Source organism: Sus scrofa, chromosome 17, assembly GCF_000003025.6.
Source record: "Sus scrofa isolate TJ Tabasco breed Duroc chromosome 17, Sscrofa11.1, whole genome shotgun sequence".
In the NCBI taxonomy this organism is placed as follows: Eukaryota; Metazoa; Chordata; class Mammalia; order Artiodactyla; family Suidae; genus Sus; species Sus scrofa.
In genome coordinates, this window is record NC_010459.5 from 34,457,592 (window position 1) to 34,482,112 (window position 24,521).

Below are 24,521 nucleotides of genomic sequence, written 5' to 3' on the forward strand. Positions count from 1 at the left end.
GCAATGCAAGATCCTTAACCCACTGAGCAAGGCCAGGGATCGAACCCGCATCCTCATGGATCCTAGTCAGGTTCGTTAACCGCTAAGCCACGAAGGGAATACCCAAGGGAGACACAGTTTTGAGGCGTTAGCCTGCCGTGGCCTCCTTTGCCAGGCGAGACAATAAAGCTGTTCTTTCTGCTTCACCCAAAACTCTGACTCCAAGATTTAATTGGTGCCTGTGTACAGAAACCAGTTTTGGCTACTTCCGAGCCCCTGACAGCTGAAAGAAGGACCTGATCTCCTTCCCTGGCCTCTGCTCACCTCACACCCCAAGCATTTGCCTGGGGAGTGATTGCTTATCAAGTAAATTGCTGTCACAGAGAATAAGGCAAACAGCATGCCAGAATTATTCACACAAGTCAACATGCAGGGAGCAATTACTAGGTGCCAGACACTGTCAGATGCCTTCCACACCACATATGCCACCGGTTTGAGTCTGGATTTGAATCCTGACCCTGCACTTACCAGCTGTAGCATCTTCAGGGAGTCTCTTAACCTCTTTGAGCCTCAGTTTCCCCATCCATGAAGTAGGGACTAAAAGCACCTGCAGAGTTCCTGTTGTGGATGGGCAGGTTAAGAACCCAACATAGTGCCCATGAGGTTGCAGGTTCGACCCTGACCTCGCTCAGTGCGTTAAGGATCCAGCGTTCCCACAAGCTGCAGTGTAGGTAGCAGATGTGGCTCAGATCTGGTGTGGCTGTGGCTGTGGTGTAGGTCGGCAGCTGCAGCTCCCATTTGACCCCTAGCTTGGGGATCTCCATATGCCGCAGGTGAGGCAGTAAAAATAAAAGAATAAAAGTAGCCACTGTTGGAGTTCCCGTTGTGGCACAGTGGTTAACAAATCCAACTAGGAACCATGAGGTTGCAGTTTCGATCCCTGGCCTTGCTCAGTGGGCTAAGGATCCAGCGTTGTCGTGAGCTGTGGTGTAGGACGAAGACATGGCTCGGATCCTGTGTTGCTGTGGCTGTGATGTAGGCTGGTGGCTACAGCTCTGATTCGACCCCTAGCCTGGGAACCTCCATATGCCATGGGAGCAGCCCCAGAAAAGGCAAAAAGACCAAAAAAAAAAAAAAAAAAAAAAAGTAGCCACTGCCTATCCCCTAGATTACTGAAAGATTTAATCATATGTGAACTATTGCTATTTGCCAGAGTAGTTGCTGTCAACGGGCATCAGAGACCCGCTCTCCCAGCCTCTTGACTTCTCTGGGCTCCTGTTTCCTCATCTGAAAAATGGGGCTAGTAGCCTTATCTTCCCAAAAGGGGAAGATTAAACGCATCGACGCCTGTGAAGCTCAGGACCTGGCCCAGAGTCTGCTCATGAACACACACTTCCTCACTTCTGATTTCCGCCCCACAGGAAGGGTGCTTTTATTATCCCCACTTCCCAAGTGACGGACTTCAGCACGAGAATTTGAACCGGGAGTTTCTGCTCCAGGAAGTGCCAGTCCTGAGTGAAAGGAATGACGGTGGCTCTAAGGTGGGGCCTGAGCCAGTGCCTGGGCAGGTCTTTTGTCTTCTGGGGGGTCAACGAGCTGAATAATGTGAGCCCTTTACTGTTAAGTTGAATCATTAGGATCATGGGGACTGGGCTGCTGGGGAGACTCCAGACACACAGTAGGCTCTGGGGGGGATGCCAGGAGCCACGGCCCCTCCCTCCGCCTTCCCTCCGCCTTGGGTGGGGCGGGGACTGGTTATTACTAAGGCGGCTGCCTCCAGCCCCTCCCATGCAGAACCTCTTGGGAACCGGACCGGCAGGTAAGCCGGCAGAGCTGGGCGGCTCAGGCCTGCGAGGACACAGCTGCAAGTACCAGGGGCCAGTCCCTGGCAAGGGTCCCTGGGCACCACAGGAGGGCACTAGTCTGGAGACAGCGGGGGGCCCATGGCCTTTCCCCTAATTTCAACCACCGGGTGCTGGATCCGGAGGGACGCATGAGGGAAGGGGGGCCCTCTCTGCTGGCCAGCTGGTGGGGTTGGAGGGTGGGGTACCTGGAGCCAGCTGGGTGGATGCCAGACCCCTCCTCCCCAGGCCAAAAGACTGGGCCCCCACTGACCTCTGCCCTGCTGTCTCTCCATGCCAGTGGGGCATCTGGATGGCTGTTCCTGCCAGGTGGGGGCCCGAGTCTCACCAGCCTGGCACGGGGACCAGGGGTTGGGATGGGCACTGAGGGGAGGGGCGCCCAGCCAAGGTCAGCCCCGTGGGAGGCCTGAAGCCCTTCCAGGCCCTGGGAGAGGGGAGAGGGAGGAAGGGAACTCAGAGTCCCTGATCGCTGGCTGGGCTCCCGTTATCTCCTTGCTCCCTCCCTGGCAGCCAAGCCCTAAAAGCCTTTAGAGAAACCAGGCCCCAGAGAGGGTGAGCAATGGGCCTGAGGACGCACAGCCAGTGAGCTCAGGCCTGGATGACAGGGAATGGGGGTGGGGGGGGTGGGGGCAAGCGCTGCTTCCTCTCCAGGCCTCGGTTCCCCGCATCTGGGAGCAGGGAACATTGAGAGGAAAGGAGGCCAGCCAGGGGTGGGGGTGGGGGGGGGGACTTGTGGCTTGTGGGGAGGAGAGGTGAAGGCCTTTCTAAGCGGCCGGGGGCCTCCTCTGCCTCGTGCTCCCCTCAGCCCCTCCTTCTGCCCGTTTCTGCTTCCAGCTCTCTGTCCCCTCCATGGCTCCGTCTCTTTCTCTCTCCATCTCTTCCTCTGGGTTTTTTGTTTCTGACCCTGTCTGCCTCCCTGACCTGTCCACGCAAAGCCATCTCGCGCCTGCCCAATGACACCTCCACCCCTCTAGTCTTAGGAGTCTGGAACCTGGGACCACATTGACTCAGACCCTTGTCCCATTGTGGGGTGTGGCCAGTGCCCATGCTGTCACCTGGTCCTGTCAGGGCCACCCCGCCCACTTAACCGAAGTGGCTGAGGCATACTCAGTGAGGTGGCCCAGCCCGGGACAAACCAGGGGGCCATCTGGACACTGAGCGAGAGAACAAGCCAGGCTCATGTGGAAGAGACCAGTGCTCAAAGAAAGACACAGATAAGCTCCTGTCTCCATGCCGAGGCCCAGCAATGCTGTAGAAAGGAAGATGGCTGAGAGCAGGACAGAGCGCAGGGTGGGAGGCTGCATGGGTTCTGATGGTCAAGGTTGGACATGGCCCTACCCACCTGGTGGGGGAAGGGATGGCCCCGTCCACACACTGAGGGGGTGCTGGCCTTTCCGCCCCTATTCCCTTCACTCCCTTGGGCCTGGGACTCAGGGATGCAAGAATGTGAAGGAGAGGAGTTCCAGTCGTGGCTCAGTGGTTAACGAATCCGACTAGGAACCATGAGGTCACAGGTTCGATCCCAGGCCTTGCTCAGTGGGATAAGGATCCCCGTGAGCTGTGGTGTAGGTTGCAGATGCAGCTCGAATCCCGAGTTGCTCTGGCTCTGGCGTAGGCTGGCGGCTAGAGCTGCGATTAGACCCCTAGCCTGGGAACCTCCATATGCCGTGGGAGCGGCCCTAGAAAAGGCAAAAAGACAGAAAAAAAAAAAAAAAAAAGAATGTGAAGGAGAGAACCACCTTGGCCTCAGGCTGTCCCTCTGGCTTCCCTGTCTGTCTGCCCATCTGCTGCAGGGTGTCCTCAGGGCCTCCTTCAAAGCCTTGGGTCTCCCAATCCCTGCAGAGACCCAGGAGTCTCTGTATTTCCTGTGGGCTCTCTCAGTGCTCCAGGGCCTGAAACCCATTTCTCCCTTTCTCAGCCCACGTGCTGGGGAGGCTGGGGGTGAGCAGAAGGGGATCCCGCTCAGCTTGGCCTCTGCTCCCAGAAGACCAGCTGTGTGACCTTGAGCAAGTGACTTTCCGTCTCAGAGCCTCGGTTTTTGCATCTATAAAATGGTGTTGGTTATAATGCCTGTGGCAGGATGGTTAAGCGGATGTGATGGATAATGTGTGTGCGGTGCTTCGCACAGGGCCTGGTAGGACAGCAGCAAGGAATGGGGCCATTGCTGTAGTTGCTTTTCTGGTTACTCTTATCTTTTCTGCCTGGATCGAAGGCGGCACTAGCTTCCTCATGGGTTAACAGATTTTCCTGCCTGCTTCCACCCTGGACCCACCCCCATTATTCTCAACAGCCAGCACAATTGTGTTCAAAACTAAATTAAATCGGGCCCCACCTCTGCCGAGCAATGGAGATTTGGGCTCAGGGAAAACTCCCACACTCTTGCCTGCAGGGCTCGACGTGACCTGCCACGACCCGCTTCCTCCCTTCGTGAGCTGCTGCAGCCACGCTGGCCTCCTGCTGTTCTTCCTACACTGAGACCTGTTTCTGGCACTGGGCAGGTGAGCCACCCCTCCCCCGTCACCGGGCCTTTGCACTTGCTGTCCCCTTCCCCCAACCCTTCATTCCTCCGACACAGCTCAGGTTTCTTTCAAGTGTCCTCTGTTAACCCCATCTGCCATTGTAGCCGCTCACCGGGCTGCCTGCCGGCTCCTCCTAGCTTCGCTTCCCTCCTCTGCCCTTATCACTGGCTGACTTGCTGTGTTTCTATTTTGCTTAGGAGAAACTGTTTTTTCCCATACTTTCCTGAGAGCAGAAATTGTATCCAGCACCCAGCAAGGATCCAATAAATACCGAGTAAATAAGTGAACAAGAACTGCAAGGTCACTGTAGAAAAAATAGAAAACAGACATACACTGTTTTTCTTTTCTGGCTGCCCTGAGACAAAGGGGAGTTCAGGGGGTGGGGGGCCGGCAGGGATCAGACCTGAGCTGCAGCTGCAGCAACGCTGGATCCTTCACCCCACTGAGCAAGGCCAGGGATCAAACCTCCTGGCCTGGGGGTTTGGAATCCACATCTTTATGGATGCTACTCAGGTTTGTTATCTCCCGAGCCACAAGGGGAACTCCCTGACATGCCCTTTTGAACAATATCGCCAGCACACTCTGAGCCACTCCTTAGATCTCTGCAAGCTCCAGACCTCTGCACAAGCAGAGGACGCCCTCCCACTCACTGTCACTGATGGCCATGTCCCCCAGGTCCAGGAGCAATGGCTTTTGGTGTGACTGGCCTGGAGTAAGCCAAGGCAGGGGAACCATAAGCGAGGTGGGTCATGCTGGGCCGTAATGATGCAGGCGCCTCATACCCCTCAGAGAAAAGTTATATTCCTTATGCTTCTTTTTGAAATGAATACTTTGAAATCGAACAGCTTCGAGTCCTTCCCCGTCCTTCTTTTACACCCTAAACACAATCACCTATGAGCTAAAGATTAGGCATCCTGAGCACAATTGCCTGTGGGTTAAAAATTATTAGCACATGATGTTTTTCAGGAACTTTTCTAGTTTGGTCTAATCTCTGATCAATATGCCATTTTCGCAAGTACTGTTCTTCTAGACAGTAACCCAGAAAACCACCCTCGTGATCAGGCGGAGAGCTCCGGACTCCAGCTTTGATGGCTAAGATTCCCCCCAAGAAAGAGGAATGCATGTTTGTCCCAGTCCTGATGGCTTTGTCCCAATCCTTTGTACTAGAAAACTCCTTGCAATTCTTTCTAAAGGGGGGCACAGTCTTTAAGGCCTGAGCCTGCTGTGGCCCTCCTTTGCCTGGCAAAGCAATAAAGCTACTTTTTTCTCCTTTATCCAAAACTCTGTCTCTGCATTTCAATTCAGCACCGGCAGACAGAGGCCAAATTCTGGCAACAATAACACCATTGTGACTTTTTTCCAGATGAGGAAACAGAGACTTGCAAAGCCAAATCACTGCCCTCAAAACTATGAGACTGTGGTGACACCTGCCTCAGGACCCAGAGGACTCAGCTCTGTGGGGCATGGAACACATAAATGAAATTCAGATTCCTTGCCTCTCCTGACTGCCCTTTTCTCCCCATTAAGCCCACTGCTCAGCCACACTGGCCTGGGCTCGTCCCTGCCCCAGGACCTTTGCACAAGCTATTCTCTCTGCCTAGATATTCTTTGGGGGTATTCTTAGGATTTTTTTAAATTTAAAAAATATGCAAACATTTTCTCTGGCTGAAATTTTTTTTTTTTTTTGATGGGGTGATGGGCTGGTTAAGCAATAAGAAAAGAGATCCAGCTTTATTTATTTTTACCAAATAGAAGTCTTGTCTTCTAACTGGTTCTATGCAGGAAAACTGTATACTTGTAAATGTGTAACTGACCACCTTGCTGAACTCATAGTTTAACAGCTTTTCAGGTGATAAAGTTGACCATCTTCTGCCAATTTGCCTCCTCCCTTTAATTATTTACTTATTCCTCCTTTAATAGGCATCTCAGTTATTGCTCCTGATATATCCTTGTTTATTTTTTACCTTCTTCTGCTGTCAGGTCCTGGAACAGTAAGCCAGCATCCCACCCTTGACTGTGCTTCTGTCCATGTCTCCCGGCAGGTCTGAGGCTTCAGGAGAGTGTTATTCGGAATATAAATATTGACTCTGTCTTGACTCCATTATGAATTAATCTTTAACACTATGAAATGCCTCTGGGTCTCAGTTTATACTTTTGACTTTTGCCATCGAATTCCATATTGAAAGCTACCTCCCCCCGTTCCCCTCTCTCCCTTTCTGTCTCTGTCTCTGTCTCTCTGCATTTTTCTGGAAGACCTTTGCCCCCATATTTACTCCTAACCTTTTCCGTTTGGTATCTCTTTAAGGAGTGTCTCAACAATCAACTTTGTTTCATTTTGGCTTTTGATCAAACCCTAATTGGAGCAGGACCTGAGTTTCTGAGTCGGGCCATTAATAGCAAGTTAGGTAAACATACTCGTTAGATTTAGGTTACTGTCACTGGTCAGTACACACCCTTCAACATACATCTCTTTACACTTCGCCAGTGTTCTGCTATTTATAAAATAAGATTGTTTAAGCAAGATAGAAGCTTATTACTATTAATGGTGTTATTACTCAACAACAAATAAAATGGTCCAGCATTTATAAACAAACATTTGTGGCTGTTCTGTGCCACAAAGTCCAGAGGGGGGTTTGGTCTCCCTCAAGCCCCCTGCCGTCTCCCATAGTGCAGAATGGCTGCTGGCGTTCTGGCCATCACATCTGAATTCTAGACAGCAGGATGAAGCAAGAACCCTTCACAGTCCCTTTAAGGAGACTTCTCAAATTCCCTTATAACCTCAATCGCCTGGTCTTGATTGGATGACCATGTCCAGCCACAAGGGAGGCTGGGTAATGCAGTCTTTTAGCTCAGTGGCCATTTGCCCAACCAAAAATCTGATCTTGGATATAAGGAAGAAAGGAAGAAAAAGAAAGTGGCTAGTGGGAAGCAGCTAGTAGACTTGCCTTGGAATATCACGCAATACCCCACCTCTTCTTTCCATCTGATGGTTTTACCAATCCTAGGCAGAACTCTACCTGAGTTGATGTGGGTTAGCTTTTTTTTTTTCCAGTGAGAATCTGCCTGGTTTAGATCCTGGTCTCAGGTGGGAGTGGGCAGCCAGCACCTGTTTCTGTCTTAGTACAGTGAGCTGCCGAGAAACTGCACAGAACTGCTGGCTTTTGAAAAACATCCTCTCCCTCCTCCACTCACCAGACCTCCAGAGCCAGACTGCCCCCATTTTGTAGCCGTTGAGTTACCAGCCTTGGCCAAGGTAGAGCAGGAAACCTTTCCGTCCAGCCCCGGCCCCTGCCCCTCCCCTCCACCTGCAACTCTGCCTCTGCCTGGGCCCAGGATGCAGTCCACAGCACACACAACTCTTCCTCATACGTTTCCCTGGGGACAGCTCCTGTGGCTTTTCTGCTTGCATAACTCACAGCGCTGGGCACAAAGCAGACAATTAATAATTCCCAGTGGATTGTTTAGGGGGGCAGTGATGACAAAATTTTGTATGTCAGAGTTCCCTGGTGGCCTAGTGGTTAAGGACTCAGTTTTGTCACTGCTTTGGTTCAAGTTTGCTCTCTGGTCCAGGACTTTCTGCATGCCTTGGGTGCTGCCAAAGAAAAAAGAAAAAAAAAAAAAAGAAATTATGTCTGTTGTGGTATCCAGAAGTGTATTCAGGATAATTGTTTGTTTATAAATGCTATTGACATATTTGCTGAAATAGTAATTATGATTGTTAACATTTATGGAGCACTTACTGTGTGTCAGGTACCATACTGGCATTTTGCAGCTTCATGATCACGACAGTCCTGACATTGGTACCGGGAGCCTCCCCATTTTGCACAAGAGAAGTCTGACACCAGAACTTAACTATTGGCACAGGGTTGGAGCTGGGATTTGAACCCAGGTGTCTGCCTCCAGACACTAGTGCAGGAGAGAGAGCAGTGAGGTGGCTGGAGGCAGTGCCTGGAGTCCAGGACTGAGGGTGAGGCCCAAACCTGGATCCCAGCCCCAACTTTGCCCCCAGTTAGTGAGGGATCCTGGACAAGCCACATCTCCCTCTCAAAAATAAGGGTGGGCTTGGAGTTCCCATTGTGGCACAGCAGAAATGAATCTGACTAGTAACCATGAGGTTGCGGATTCGATCCCTGGCCTTACTCAGTGGGTTAAGGATCCGACATTACCGTGAGCTGTGGTGTAGGTCACAGACACAGTTCAGATCCCTAGTGGCTGTGGCTGTGGCGTCGGCTGGTGGCTACAGCTCCAATTGGACCTAGCCTGGGAACCTCCATATGCCACTGGTGCGTTCCTAAAAAGACACACACGCGCGTGCGCGCGCGCGCGCACACACACACACACACACACACAAACACACACAAGGCTGGGCTTGATCTGGCATCACAGTGCCTACAGGGGCATGGAAGGGCCCAGCCAGGTGCCCTCAGTCAAAGCAGGCTGAGGGTTACCACAGGCACATGGGCCTGTTGGCCTGGTGTGGTCTTCCAGAATATCCCCAAGAAGCCAGAACTCCTGAGTTTTGTGTGCCACCTCCTTCCCGACTTGTGGGTTTCAGGAACTAATTATTTACAACACACTGCACACCAAAATAACACATCTGCTACTGAGCAGTGGCCAGTGAGTTACCAGTTTACCAATCCGGAGCTAGGTCATCTGTGAAGGCTCTCTGGCCGTCCAAATGCCAGATTCCAAAGCAGCCCCTGTGCTCCAGGAGTTTCAGTCACCCACACCAGAAAAACCTGAAAAGGAGGGTCCTGGGGTCCCTGGGCTGGGCAGCCAGGAGAGGTTTGGGGCAGGGAGAGGGTGGGCAGGAAAGCTGGGGTGTAGATGGGGAGAGATGGCGCCCCAGGCGAGAAACACTGCACTGGCTGAGGCCAGACAGGAGCTTCAGGAAAGGGAACAACTTGCCCGGAGCTTTGGACGTGCCCAAAGCCAGGCCTGTCCTGGGCTGTTAGTAAGGTCAGCCTTGCAGACAGGGAGTGGCTTAGTGATTCAAGTGGTGCTGAAAGAGGCCATGCTGCATTCTGCTGGGTGCCTCCCAGAGGGGAAGGGGAGGCCACAGCCCCTGGGGACTGAGTTTTCCCGAGGAGGAGGGAGGAAGGGAGGAAGGGAGGCTGGAATTGAGACTCAGGTGTGTGTGGGAATCTGAAGAGGAGTTTTTCGGGTGGGGTGTAGCCACAGGGGATACCCTGCATGTGCTAGAAGAGACATAAGGAGTTAAAGGCTGACTGTGAGGAGTTCCCATTGCGGCTCAGTGGTTATCAAACCCGACTAGCATCCATGAGGACGAGGGTTCGATCCCTGGCCTCGCTCATCAGTGGGTTAAGGATCGGCTGTGGTGTAGGCCGGTGGCTACAGCTCTGACTGGACCCCTAGCCTGGGAACCTCCATATGCAGCAGGTACAGCCCTAAAAAGACAAAAAGATACAAAAAAAAAAAAAAAAAAAGGCTGATGATGTGATTTGAGCAGAACCCAGGGTTCAGGGTCACAGGGAAGGGTGGGAAGAGCCTGGTGCTACAGGGGACCTGCTCCAAATCCCATCACCAGTGGGGTTTTGGGGGGATGGGGGGGGAATGTTCCTCCAGCTCTGCAGACCCCCACCCATTTCCCATCTGGAAAAGAGGTGATTGGCCCAATCAGCATTTCTCTCCAAAATGGTGCATGTAACCAACAGTGATTATAGCTAGTAGCTCATGGGGAACTTTTTTTTTCCCTTTATTAATTTTAATGATCATATCTTAATTTTCAAGCAAATTAGGGGGAAAAAAATCTGTCACCAAACCTGGCATTGGGAGTTCCCACTGTGGTACAGCGGGAACTCAAGTAGATGGGGAGGCGCAGGTTCGATCCCCGGGCCTGGCCCAGTGGATTAAAGCATCAGGCATTGCAGCAGCATAGGTTGCAGCTGCAGCTCTGATTCAATCCCTGGCATGGATCAAATGCTGTGGGTGCAGCTATTAAAACAAAACACACACACAAAAAAAACCCAGAAAAACAAAAAACCTGGCATTGCACCACAAAAGATAGCAGCTAACCCTTAGCGAGGGCTTCCTGTGCACCAGGTGTTATTGGAGACAACAGAAACCCATTAGCACCTTGCATCTCATTACAAACCGTGAGCCTGATACCATCACCGTCCTCTGTTTACAGAGGGGAGATAGGAGGCACAGAGAAGCAAACTCAGTTCCCCCCAGTTATCCAGTTTAGTTAAATGGCAGAGCTGGATTCAAGTCCATACAGCTGGCCTCACTCAAAGCGCTAAACCAAGAATGTGGTTTAAACCAAGAATAAGGGTTGAGTTGCAACCCACAGCAGTCAACCCCGACTGGCCCCAGGGGCTTTCAGGATGTAAAAATAGCATGAAGTATAGTTAAGGTGCCTAAGGAAGAATTTCAATGACTCAGAAATCTTGCATCTTCCCATACATAGAAAAGCACTAAAATCATTAATTTGAGATAGCTGGGTGTGTGTGTGTGTGTGTGTGTGTGTGTGTGTGTGTGATCAGCAGTAATCTTTTACCAAGATGTAAGTACCAAATATTTACATGTATTTCCCAATCAAAAAAGTCTTATATATTCTGGCTCCTCCCCTGCCTCTTCAGAACTGTCCCTCAGAGCTATCCAAGAGGCTGTCTCCCGGGCTAGAGTTCTCAGTAAGTAAGATCCCTGAATAAAACTGAAACTCACCACTCTTATATTGCGCACTGTTGTTTTTTGGTTTCCTTTTTTGGCTGCCCCACCACATATGGAGTTCCTGGGCCAGGGATAAGATCTGAGCCAGAGCTGAGCCATTGCTGCAGCCGCAGCAATGCTGGATCTTTTACCCCACTGCTCCAGGCCAGGGCTGCGGATGGAACGTGCATCCTGGCACAGCAGAGATGCCACTGATCTCGTTGCACCACAGGGAAACTCCCGATTTTTTTTTTTTTCAGTAGACAAACGTCTCCAATATTTTTGCTCAGACTGAGTGTATCAGCACAGGTGGTATGACACAGGTCACTGGGAAGATGGTGAACAGACCATAGAATGGTTTGGGGGGGGGGCTAGAGTTAGGTGGTCTCCGAGGGCCTGTCCAGCAAAGGAACAATCATTTCAGGAGAAAAAAACACCAGACTGGAATTTTCTATCAGGAAACCATATTTTTCTAACAGGCAGTATATTTACATGGTTCCCAAATCAAAGCTATAGAAAAAGATCTACCCCAAGGTGCTACCAACTCCCCAGGAGTTTCTGTGTGTCCTGCAAGCAGCTGCTTTGTACAGACACAAGCAAAGAAAACGCGTTCTTCCTCCTCTTTTTCTGTCTTCTGGGGCAGCACACTGTCTACCTACCTTGCTGCTTATGACCTCGAGATCAGCCTCGAGGTCTGTCTCGATGCTATCAGCTAGTGATAGGCTGTCTCCTGCAGCCCTCATTCCTTGTGACAGGTGTGTGCGATTCCAAAAGACACCCATCCCTTCCATCAGCCCCTCTGCTGTGGATAGCAGGGGGCATCGCCCCTATTTTGCTGTTACTAACAAGGAATACTAACCTCGTACATATGTCACTTGGTCCAGGGCAGGTAACCTTTAGGACAATCTCTCAGTGAAATATGGCACCTTGGAGTTACTGTTACTTGACATTTTCCACAGTGAATGAAGGTAATAATCTTTCCGTCTGTCTAAGGCTTATTTGCATTATTTCCTCCGACCTGTTCCTGTCCTTTGGCTACTTCTCTTTTGAGTCTTTTTGTTCTTAATTTCTAAAAACTCTTTACATATGAGGAGGATGAACCTTTTGTGATTTAAATGGTAGCACTTTCCTCCAGGATGTCATCTGTGTGTTTGATCTCGTTGCTGGTATTTTTTGGCATTTTTTTGGCAGAGGGTGTTTTGTTGGCTTGCTTTAGTGAGTTCTAACATTTATGCAGTTGAATGTATCAAACTTCTCTTTCGTGACCTCTGGATTTATCAGCCATGATTAGGAGAACTTCCCCAGTGGAAGGAATTTGGCCACATTTTCTGCTAACAAAGAGCCTACTTGTTTACGGAGAGGGGAATGATAGGCGAGAACCCTGGGCTCAGAGCCCTCTTTAGCTGGATGGTGAACCTGACACATTGCTCACCTGGTCTATTTCTCCATCCATCGCACTGCAGGCTGATCTGAGGAAGCGGCAGCCTCTGCCCCAGGGCAGACGTCACCATGGCCTTCCTGACACACCTGCTGGTCTGCACCTTCGGGATGGGCTCCTGGGTGGCCATCAACGGGCTCTGGGTAGAGCTGCCCCTGCTGGTGACAGAGCTCCCCGAAGGCTGGTACCTGCCCTCCTACCTCACAGTGGTCATCCAGCTGGCCAACATCGGCCCCCTGCTCATCACCCTACTTCATCACTTCCGGCCTGGCTGCCTTTCTGAAGTGCCCATCATCTTCACCGTGCTGGGGGTGGGCACCGTCGCCTGCACGCTCTTCGCCTTCCTCTGGAATGTCACCTCCTGGGTGCTGGGCGGCCACCACAGCATCGCCTTCCTGGTCCTCACCTTCTTCCTGGCCCTGGTGGACTGCACCTCCTCCGTCACCTTCCTGCCCTTCATGAGCAGGCTGCCCACCCACTACCTCACCACCTTCTTTGTGGGTGAAGGACTCAGTGGCCTCCTGCCTGCCCTGGTGGCTCTTGCCCAGGGCTCGGGTCTCACCACCTGTGTCAACGTCACCGAGACATCAGGCACCACCCAGAACCCTGAGACCACCAGGGCTATGGACACCTCACAGGTACCTGCCATTACCCAGAGCCGTGGCAGCTCTGTCCTTGGTCACACCTGCAGGGCTTGTGTCTCCTGGACACTGGGTAGACCAGCGTTCTTGACCTGGTGTGTGTCAGGGCGTTAGATCACCTGAAGGAGCTGCTGAGATCCACCAACAGGTTCCCCCCAACATCCAGGGTAGGGGTGGGGCTTCTCCGAAAGATCCTAGGGGTCAGATGTATTTTCAAGAGTTTCAGATTTTATTTATTTATTTTTAGGGCCACGCTGGCAGCACTTGGAACTCCCCAGGCTAGGGTCAAATTGGAGCCGCAGCTGCCGGCCTACATCACAGCCACATCAGACCTGAGCCACATCTGTGACCTATGCTGCAGCTGATGGCAACGCTGGATCCTGAACCCACTGAGCAAGGCCAGGATCAAACTGACGTCTTTATGGACACTACATCGGGTTCTTAACCTGCTGAGCCGCAATGGGAACTCCTGGATGAGGGCTGTAAACAGACTCATATCCAGTTCAAGTGTTGCTGCCAACCGAGTCATGAAAAAATTCCGACTTTCAGAGTTTTTTGGATTTCAGGGTCGTGAACTTGTATTTAGTCAAAATTCCCCATGTGCCACTAAAGTACAGACAGGACTGAGAACCACAGACATTAGAGGTTGCTTCAATACCTCATGTTGTGACAATATCAAACTTTCTCATTGGATACTGGACAAAATATACATCTGATATTATTCAAACCACAGCAGTACAGCAGTGGTTGCAAACAATTGACCCGGGCTACCATAACCTGGAAGATTTTTTTTTTTTCTTTCCTTTTCTAGGCCACTCCCGTGGCACATGGAGGTTCCCAGGCTAGGGGTCTAATCGGAACTGTAGCTGCCAGCCTATGCCAGAGCCACAGCAACGAGGGATCCGAGCCGCATCTTCCACCTACACCACAACTCACAGCAATGCCAGATCCTTAACCCATTGAGCAAGGCCAGGGATGGAAGCTGTAACCTCATGGTTCCTAGTTGGATTCATTAACCACTGAGCCACGACAGGAACTCCCATTATGTCTTTAAAAATGTACAAATCTTAACTAAAAATACTTAGTGCTAAAAAATGAAAATGCTAACTAACCATTAAGTGAGCCTTCAGCGAGTCAAAAACTTTTTTAGCTTGGAGGGTTTGAACGTGACACAGAGACATGAAGTGAGCAGATGCTGTTGGAAAAATGTCACCATTGGACTTGCTCCACACAGGGGTGCCTCAAAACCTTCAATTTGTAAAAATACACAATATCGGGAGTTCCATTGTGGCTCAGCAGAAACCAACCCAACTAGAATCCTTGAGGATGCGGGTTCAAGCCCTGACCTTGCTCAGTGGGTTAAGGATCTGTCATTGCCACAAATGCGGTGTAGGTCGCAGAGGCAGCTCAGATCCCCCACTGCTGGGGCTGTGGCGTAGCCAGCCGCTGTAGCTCCAATGCAACCCCTAGCTTGGGAACCTCCATATGCCGTGGGTGTGGCCCTAAAAAAGCAAAAAACAAACAAGAAAAAACCCACCACGTATCTTCAAAGCGCAATAATTAAGTCGAAGCATCGTAAAGGGAGGCGTGCCTGTCTTGTCATCATTAACGGTGTTGTCATCCGTGTCTTGACATCACCCAGGGATCCAACCAGCCCTTGCTTTGTCTTTCCCCAGGGAGCTGGCAGCACTCTGGTCTCTGAGCTCGCTGGAACGGCAGCCCAAGTGGTCCATCTGGAAAGCCGCTACCTCCCTGCCCACTTCTCGCCCTTGGTCTTCTTCCTCCTGCTCTCCTTCATGATGGCCTGCTGCCTCGTCGCCTTCTTCTTCCTCCAGCACCAACACAAGCACTGGGAAGCCTCCACGGAAGACCTCCTCGCCTCTCAGATCACGCTACAGCCCATCCGGCCACACAAAGAGAAGGACCTGGGCCCCCCAGGCCCCGAGGACAGCGGCAAGGGCCAGGAGCCTCCAGAGGAGAAGACAGCCCCCTGCCACCCGGCCCGCCTGACCTTCATCTACCTCCTGGTGGCCTTTGTGAACGCGCTCACCAACGGCGTGCTCCCCTCCGTGCAGACCTACTCCTGCCTGTCCTACGGGCCGGTGGCCTACCACCTGTCCGCCACCCTCAGCTCCATGGCCAACCCTCTCGCCTGCTTCCTCTCCATGTTTCTGCCTAACAGGTCTGCCCCCGCCTGGCCCGGGAGAACCCTCGGTGGGGGCACATCGCATGTCAGAACCCAGGGTCCCGCACCCCCCCATCAGGGGGGAGCTGTGTGGTCCAAAATACGGTGTCATGGAGTTCCCGTTGTGGCTCGGCAGGTTAAGAACCCAACATAGTATCCATGAGGATGTGGGTTCCATCGCCGGCCCCACTCAGTGGGTGAGGGATCCGGCATTGCCACAAGGTGTGGCGTAGGTCACAGATGCAGCTCGGACCCAAGACTGCTGTGGCTGTGGTGTAGGCCGACAGCTGCAGCTCCACTTTGACCCCTGGCCTGTTCCTATGGGAACTTCCAGATGCCACGGTTGTGACCCTAAAAAGAAAGAAAGAAAGAAAAAAAAAAGGTTTCTGGGGCTCAACTGCCTGGGCTCAAATCCTGGCTCTGCCACTTCCCAGTTTTGTGATATTGGACAAATCCCTCCACCTCTCAGGAGCCTCAGGGAGCTAATCTGGGAAAGGGGGTTAATAATCTTCTTTTTGGGTCGCTGGGAGCATCGGATGAGCTAATTTTGCAAAGCTTTTAAAGCGGTACATGCCTGATGCATGTCAGGTCCAATGTAAGTGTCCACCACTCCTGCCAGGGGCCCACGCAGAGGAGCAAGCAAGCAGGACGTGAGGTTCCCCTTTACACATGGAAAGCCTGAGGCTCAGAGAGAGCGTTTGCCCTGGTCTAAGTGCCAGGATGTCAGCCCTGCCCTCCCGCCTCCAGCCCACGCAGGCTCCTTCCCAGCCGCAATGCACATGGAGTCCTGTGTGCGCCCTCCGACAGTGCAGCCTCTGTTTCCCCCAGGCCTGTGGAGCTGCTGCACACAGGGCCCGCTGGCCTGCAACCCCAAATGCTCTGGGGGCTCCTCCCAATGCTGGATCCCCAGGCTGGGGAACCTGACGTGGGGCTTGGAAGGGTCACTCCTGTGGGGGAACTGCTGCAATACAGTTATTTTCCAGCCTGCTGGGAGCCCACCCTTCAGGATTGTTTATGTCACAAAAGCTTCCTTCCTACCGCCTCGACGGGGCTTCATCTTAGTCCTTGGATGCAGAACAGCTTCTTCTTCTTCTTCTTTTTTTTTTTTAATATATTTTAGGGCCACACCCGCAGCATATGGAGGTTCCCAGGCAGGGGTCAAACCGGAGCTGTAGCCTCTGGCCTACACCAGGGCCACAGCAACGCGGGATCTGAGCCAAGTCTGCAACCCACACCGCAGCTCAAGGCAACGGCAGATCCTTAACCCACTGAGCAAGGCCAGGGATCAAACCTGCAACCTCATGGTTCCTAGTCAGATTCGTTAACCACTGCGCCACGACGGGAACTCCCCAGGACATCTTCTTTGGTCGTTTCCAGTCTATTTTATTGACTGTCGTTCAGTGGTTAGTTGTCATTTTGGTGTTTTCGTGGGATAAAGTGAGTGTAAGTCTTTCTAATCTGCCATCTTGTCCCAGTCACAACAGCAGTTCTAGAAGAATGGCTGCACGAGTTGATCAAATGCAGACTGAGCTGGCCTAGCCTGGGACCCAAGATTTAAATTCTTTTTTTTTTTTTTTTCTTTCTTTCTAGGGCTGCACCCTTGGCATATGGAGGTTCCCAGGCTATGGGTCTAATTGGCGCTGTGGCCGCCAGCCTACACCACAGCCACAGCAGCACCAGATCTGAGCCACGCCTGTGACCTACACCGCAGCTCAGGGCAATGCTGGATCCTTAACCCACTAAGCGAGGCCAGGGATTGAACCCGAATCCTTGTGAATACTAGTCGAGTTCGTTACTGCTGAGCCACAGTGGGAACTCTGGGATTTCAAATTTTAATAAGCAACCCAAGTGGTTCTGATACAGGGGCTTCAGATCCCACAGGAGGAATAACCACCTCAGGGTCGTGAAACTTGAGGTCCCCCTGCCTCTCACCAGCCCCCGGCCCTGCTTGTCCTCACAGCCCCCCACCCCCTGCCCAGGAAGGAGGGCAAATGAGGACATGACAGCTGGACAGAAGCTGTCAGTTTGCCAGAAAGCTGAATTTTCTCCCTGGGGGTTTAAAAACTGTGGAGGGAAGCTGGAGATGTCTGAGGAAGCAGGACTGGAGGCCACAGACCTGCAGACACGGAGGCTCTCAGAAGGTTTGACATACAGGGTCTGGGGGTCCCAGAATCCAACAATCTGGGAGCAGAAAGGGTCCTTAGAGGCAGGGGCAGCCTCTCCCCTCTCACCCAGGGGTGCAGGGCTGTCTTGGTGCCCTGAGGAGTAGAGTCCTGCATCTCCCCTGAATGCCACACTCCGCCCAGGGACAGCCCAGGGCAAAGGTCTCAAGCAAAGGACAGTGTCTCAGTGGTCAGACCGGAGGCCTTCATGCAAGGCCAGCAGTGGCACATCCCAGCTGGCCCGTGGGGCCCCCAGATCGGGCCCACTTCACATTAGGCAGGGCAGCTGAGGCCCAAAGGGGAAGGGACACCCCAAGTGCCCAGGATCCAAGCCTCCCTCTGCGCAGCCCGGCCTCCTGGCTGAGGCTGGAAGTGTTGCCGGAGGAAATGGTAGCGGATGGTACCAGGCGGGCCACAACCAGGCCAGGCCCTGCACACTCTGCTCCCCCCGGGGTCTCCCAGCCCCACAAGACTCATTTCACAGGTGAGGAAACTGAGGCTCAGGGACCAGTCTCACAGGTGGAACTGGGATTTGAACCAGGCTCGTGTAGCGCTAGAGACTGTTGTATTCCTCCTGCTGGGATGCTGGGCCCTGCTGTTAACACTCAGGATGACCCAGACCAGCCTTGACTCCTGGGAACCTCACTGACCCACTTCAGCAGAGTAGCCTGGAAGTTTCCGCCTCTCACCCTGGAGATGCTGACCATTCCATGTAGCTCCCCGGGGCTGGGGCGAGGGTGTTAGGGGCAGAGGCAGGCTTCTCATCTCCTTCTTTCACACCTCCCCCCAATTCTGTTCTAGGTCTCTGCCGTTCCTGGGGGTCCTTGCAGTGCTCGGGACCGGCTTTGGGGCCTACAACATGGCCATGGCCGTGATGAGCCCCTGTCCCCTCATGCAGGGCCACTGGGGTGGAGAAGTCCTCATTGTAAGTATGTGGCCTGTGGAGCTGTTCCCGGCCCCCAGCCAAGGCCCGGGAGCCGGAGAGGACAGTGCTTTCTCTTGACCAAAGTCTGTGTTTCCTCTCAGGGACCCCAAACTGGGGTGGGAGGTGCAGAAGGCTTCTCATCTGGGAATAGAGGCTTAGGAAGGTGAGGTGGCTGGTCCAGGGTGACAGGTCAGTCTCTCCCCTGAATGCCACATTCTTTCTCCTACGTGTATGTCAGCAGTGGCCTTCTCCCAGTTGCCCTTGACCTGATCCTTGGAGACAGAAAGCCACTGGGGTCTCCTCTGCCTTGGGTAGCTCAACTAGCCTAGGGGAGTTACCTCCAAAAGGCTGTCCTTGAACTTAGAGGTTCTTCCATGGGGTTCCCTTAGCCCTGTTAGGTCACCCTAGAAGGGCCCTTCGCCCCTGAGGCTCGCCCCAAAGTCACCTACGCTCGTGATCTCTCCCAACCAATCCCCGCAGGTGGTTTCGTGGGTGCTGTTCATTGGTTGCCTGAGCTACGTCAAGGTGATGCTGGGCGTGATCCTGCGCGACCTTAGCCGCAGCGCCCTCTTGTGGTGCGGTGCAGCAGTGCAACTGGGCTCCCTCCTCGGAGCGGTGGTCATGTTCCCACTGGTCAATGTGTTCAGGCTCTTCTCCTCCGCTGATTTCTGCAGCCTGCAGTGCTCAGCCTAGGCCAACTGAAGGGGCGTAGTCCACCCCAGGGCCCCGTCCCCATGACCAACACCTGGAAACTGGGACCCTTCGAGGTAAGGCCAGTGCCTAAAGTCACAGAGCCAGTGGTAGGGAGCTGGGAGGCAGAGCCGAGTATGTGAAGCAACAACACAAACTCCCCTCCGAACGGTGGGAAATGCTACGGGCCTCCCACGAGACCTGGAAATGCAAAGCACAGCCCACCCCAACTCTGTCACAGCGCCTGCAGCTCCAGCATCTCAGGACTCCTTTCGGCTCTTGAGAGTGGACTACACTGAGCATCCAGTAGAACCGCTGGGAGGGTACGCTGGCCCTTACTAGCTATGTGACCTTAGGGAAGTCACCTGATTTCTCTGTGCTTCTGCTTCTTCCTCCAAAAATGCGGGTTATAATAAACAGCATCTACTTCGTAGGTTTGGCACAAGGATAAAAGGGAGAAGCACCCAGCAGGTAGTAAGTTCTCTTGGGCCATTTCCTGATTTGATGCCCAGCAGTAATAACAGGAGTGACTGTCAATACAGCCTAGAAGTGGCCAGAGGGCTCGAAGGATGATCCCTTCCCATATCCTTCCCCACCCCCATCCTCACAGAGAAGCTTCTAGAAGACAGATGGCTTATGCTGGAATCTCGAGCATCTTGGCTTCCCAATTCTTACTATGGAGGAACGCTGTACCGCACACACCCCTTCCTGTAACCCCTGCTGACCCAGGAAGACCTGCTCCTTGGAGAGTAAGTGAGCTCCCAAGAGGGAGAGAGAGGATTGAGGGGGAGGAACCACACCAAGCCTCTGAACACATGTCTTCCCCCCCCACCTCCACTGGGTCAGGTTGAGCCACAGTGAACCCTGAGGACCCTGGGAGGCAGCCGTCTGAACTGCAGGCAGGAGGAGCGTGGGGAGGAGTTAGCAGCATTAGTTACGTGATAGTTTTTTGGTTTTATGTTTTGCTTTTCTTTTTATAAATAAAGACACTCCCTGCTTTGACACTAAGAGCATCTGTCCAAGAAAAGGTCCAACATGAACACCCAAAATTATACCAATATGATCAGTTTTCAGTTGGTTATGAGCTCAGAAATAGACAGAAGCAAGGACCTAGAGAATATCTGGTCCTAGGACTTCTCTTCTTTAGTGGTTTTTTGGTCAGCTTGCTACCACCCCTCCGTTTAGTTTATCTTGAGTAGTCATAGGTGGAGTTCCTGTTGTGGCTCAGCAGTAACGAACCCATGAGGACATGCCTTTGATCCCTGGCCTCAAACAGTGGGTTAAGGATCTGGCATTGTTCTGAGTTGCAGTATAGGTCACAGATGCGGCTCAGATCCAGTGTTGCTGTGGCTGTGGTGTAGGCTGGCAGCTGCACCTCCGATTCAACCCATAGCCTGGGAAGTTCCATACACTGCGGGTGCAGCCCTAAAAATACACTATGTGTGTATGTGTGTGTGTGTATATATATATGTATATATTCACTTGTTACAAAAATCAGAAAATATTAAATGATGTTCAGCAAAAAAATTCTATTCCTCTCCATTCCCCTCTCTGCCCAGTTCCTCTTAACATGAGTGTGAGCACTTTTATTAGTTCCTTGTTTCCTCTTCTAGAAATTATGCAAATATAAGCAAATTCAAATATAGTCTTTTTACATAAAAAGCTGTAAACTACTGTGTATTTTGCACTTTCCCTCAACAGAAAATGCAGACAGCCTCTTTGTCATGACTGCATAGTATTCCACTGTGTGGACGTGCCAGGTCTGTTCAACCAGCCCTCTGTAGAAAGGCATTTGAAGGTGTTGGAGACAAAACGAAAAACGAAATCTCCAACCGGTTCCAAAAACCTCTCCACAAAAGTAGAAGAGAAAGAAAACTGTTTTATCATTGAATATATGTTCAACCCAATGGTCGTCCACATGACAAACAGCCTGCTAAAGAGATTGCACAGGCAGAAAGAAACCCCACTCTTGTATACGGTCTGGCAGACACAACCAATTACATCCAGGTTCTCTAGTGATAACTTGTCCTCAAGTAAGAGAACTAAATAGCACCACTGGTCATCCTGAGCTCCCCTGGTGACCGGGGTGGCTCTCTGTGTTAGCTAATTATCCTTATCTCCAAGAAAAGGAACTCTTATCTTTATGAGTGGAGGTGGTTTGACAAGTTGGGGCCAAACCCTGAAGTTAAGCTCCTACCCTCCCACGGAGACTGGCTGGTAGAGGCACTGGCTTCCTGATCTTTACATTGTAAACAGAGGACTCCCATGTCCTTGAGAAAAACATCTCTGGGTGGCAAAACTGGCAAGAGGCTTTTCAGCTTTTTCGAGTCGAATTTGTATTTTTTTTAAATACATGCCAAAGGAGCAGAGAAAGAATGTACACGCTTCCTAAAGTAAAGGCTCTAAGAAAAGACAGTGGGGATGTCGCCTCCACTTCCTGGCACGGGGAAGAAATGTTTTTCTTTGTATTTGCCCTCACAAGGGCATTCGGGTTGTTTCGAACCATTCTTTCCCAGAAAAGATATTGGAGTGGATGATGAGCAAAAGCCCGGCTCTCTGTACTGACATGGGAAGATGCTCCAAGATTAATTACACACGCATGCGGGAAGCAGATGCTGAAGCGTGTGCAGAGCGAGGTGCTAGCCTCGCTATTACGTTCCGCCAAGGACTAGGTGGGAGGGCGGCTGACCAGGTATTTGGAAAAGGCACCTCCATATGACAGCCCTCCCTGGGGTTTGGCTTTCACCCACCTCCTTGAAAGTCTTTATGAACTTGACAACGTTTTCGTCACAGAGCACGAGTTAGCTCTCTGCGGGCTCCTCCTCTGTACAAAGGGGCCACTAAAAGCCCCTCCCTTTCAGGGTTGTGGTGAGGATTAATTAGCGACAATTATTGATTGCTCAATAATCATTTAGGGCTCCATAGTTGTCCCTAAAAAGCTTCTCCTTTAGGAGTTCCCATTGTGGCTCAGCGGGTTAGGAACCCAACATTGTGTCCATGAGGATACGGGTTCAATCCCTGGCCTCGCTCAGTGGGTTAAGAATCCAACGTTGCCCAAGCTGTGGCATAGGTCACAGACACGGTTCTGATTGCATGGGGCTGTGGCTGTGGTGTCGGCCGGCAGCTGCAGCTCCAATTCAAACCCTCACCCAGGCACTTCCACATGCCTCATGTGTGGCTATAAAAAGAAAAAAGGAAAAGCTTCCATTTTTGACAATATCTGCTAGGGACTCTTCCACTCCACTCTCACCCCCGCCACCACCACTCCCTAAACTAAAGTCCGGTTATGAGTCTGACCCAAGTCACATGACACCTCTCTTATCCAGCCAATAATTCTCCCTGAAGAGTGTGATGAGGACGCTGGACCCTGCCTGGGGCTGGCAGCAGGTGGGCATCCCTGAGGATGCCCTCCCCCCCACTCCCAAGATGGTATCTCAAGGTGATTGGAGGGGAGGAGGTAAAGCAAGAAGGAAGGGGCCTTCCAGGCAGCAGAGACGTCACTTGCAGAAGCTTTGGGGTGGGAGGCGGCAGGCTGCATGCAAGCCTCTGAAAGGAAGCCAAGGCAGGTAGACCGGAGGCAGGTGCACAGTCGGCGGCCTTGGAGGCCAAGGTTGGAAAGGGGTGGGGGGTTGTGCTGGCTGGTGTGGCTTTTGTGGGGGGACCACAGGAGATACAGATAGGCTTGAAAACTACTGCAGCCAGCCTGGGCAGAAAGGGCCCTGCTCTGGATAAGCCGTGCAGAAGCCAGCTTATCACAGAGATTGAAATATGCAGTTTGTCCTTTTTTGGTCTCCTAAGAAATTTTTCTGGAAGTCAAAGACTGATGGAGCAAAGGGACACTATAGAAAAAGGACAAAGGACTCTTCTTCCACCCCAGGCTGAGGGGATCTGAGTATGGAGAGGGGGTGGAGTCTCAGCACCAAGGGACCAGAACAAGAGGAGCTGTTCTGGTTTGAAGTGTTGGATGTCAAGGCCCCTTCAAGGAGACAGAACTCAAAGCCTGTGGCCAAGGCAAGACTTACCGGACCCTTAGCATCGCCCCACCCATCTCCACCCCTTTGAGCAACCTGGTCTATTCCTTCCTACTCCCTACTAGGAAAGGTTATGTGGCCCAATCGTCACCCTACCCCCAAGGGCAATATATGCCCCCAACTAACCAGCGATTGTACTGAAAGACTCCTCTTTCCCCAACCAATCAGCAGGTCAGCAGGTCGCCTCGCTCCCCGACTATAAAAAGAGACATGACCACGGGTGTCAGCTCTCCCTGCTCATCAGGAAGTCCATTAGGAAGTTGCCCTGCTGCGCTTGCAGCATCTCTCATCTCAATAAACTCAATAAACGTGTCTTTTCTCCGCCTTGCTTTAAATCCGGAAAATCCTTCTTTCCGATCACCGTGCATAGACCATGACATGACGACATGAAGCTGGCTCCCCAAACTCCTGGAGTGGGGAGTCCCCAGGAGACATTCGCTGCCACTGTTTTGCGGGTTTGATCCTGGGCCTCACTCAGTGCGTTAAGGATCTGGTGTTGCCATGAGCTGTGGTGTAGGTCACAGATGCAGCTTGGATCCTGCGTTCCTGTGGCTGTGATATAGGTCGGCAGCTGCAGCTCTGATTTGACCTCTAACCTGGGAACCTCCATATACTGTGGGTGCAGCCCTAAAAAGACAAAAAAAAAATGTGAGATAAGAAATTGGCATCCTTTAAAATGCTGTTTGAGGAGTTCCCATCTTGGCACAGTGGAAATGAATCCAACTAGGAACCATGAGGTTGCGGGTTCGATCCCTGGCCTCACTCATTGGGTTAAGGATCTGGCATTGCCATGAGCTGTGGTGTAGGTCGCAGACAAGGTGCAGATATGGTGTTGCTGTGGCTGTGGCGTAGGCCGGCAGCTCCGATTCAACCCCTAGCCTGGGAACCTCCATATGCCACGGGTGTGGCCCTAAAAAGACAAAAAGTAAAAATAAAAAAATAAAGAAAACATACGTTTTAAAAAAATTTTTTTAAATAAAGATACTGTTTGAGGTAATTTGTCACAGCAGCAACAGAAAACAGATCCAATGGTGTTGCTTCTCTAGTTCTCCCAGCCCCTTTAAGCCTGTAAGTTGCATCCACCTGCATTATGACAGCTGCCAAACAGCCCCCAGAGTCCATGCCACTGCAGATGTGGAAACAGAGGTCCAGAGAGGGGACCGACCTAGCCAGTGTCCTCCAGGAAATGGGCCACCAAGTCAGAGCACAGACCCTGGCTCCGAATCCAAAGCTCTTTCTGATGAGCTGTTGACATAACTACTGAGGTTCCACACTTCAGGTTTCTCCTGGAGGAAGGTGGTCCCATGAACTTGGACCCATAACATCAGGGATGCTCTGAGGAGAGACCCACAAAGTCATCTGAAGGGAATAGTGAGGCATTACACCAACCTGCTTCCTTGGCGTTGGTCAGCATAGG

At 51.9% G+C, this 24,521-nt stretch overlaps 1 protein-coding gene across 3 annotated transcripts; it reads left to right on the forward strand.

The window, feature by feature from the left end:
- On the forward strand, positions 1,700-23,431 carry SLC52A3 (solute carrier family 52 member 3). 3 transcript variants are annotated; one of them, XM_021077535.1, is made up of 6 exons: positions 1,700-1,798; positions 4,231-4,339; positions 12,496-13,108; positions 14,788-15,293; positions 18,260-18,383; positions 18,864-23,431. In XM_021077535.1, exons 3-6 carry the CDS (start codon positions 12,542-12,544, stop codon positions 19,074-19,076), a joined length of 1,410 nt encoding a protein of 469 aa, XP_020933194.1. In that variant the 5' UTR covers positions 1,700-1,798; positions 4,231-4,339; positions 12,496-12,541; the 3' UTR covers positions 19,077-23,431. The 3 variants fall into 3 exon arrangements, with proteins under 3 accessions (XP_020933194.1, XP_020933195.1, XP_020933193.1); XM_021077536.1 differs by lacking the exon at positions 4,231-4,339 and having other exon boundaries at positions 1,716-1,798; positions 18,864-20,743; XM_021077534.1 differs by lacking the exon at positions 1,700-1,798 and having other exon boundaries at positions 3,597-4,339; positions 18,864-20,743.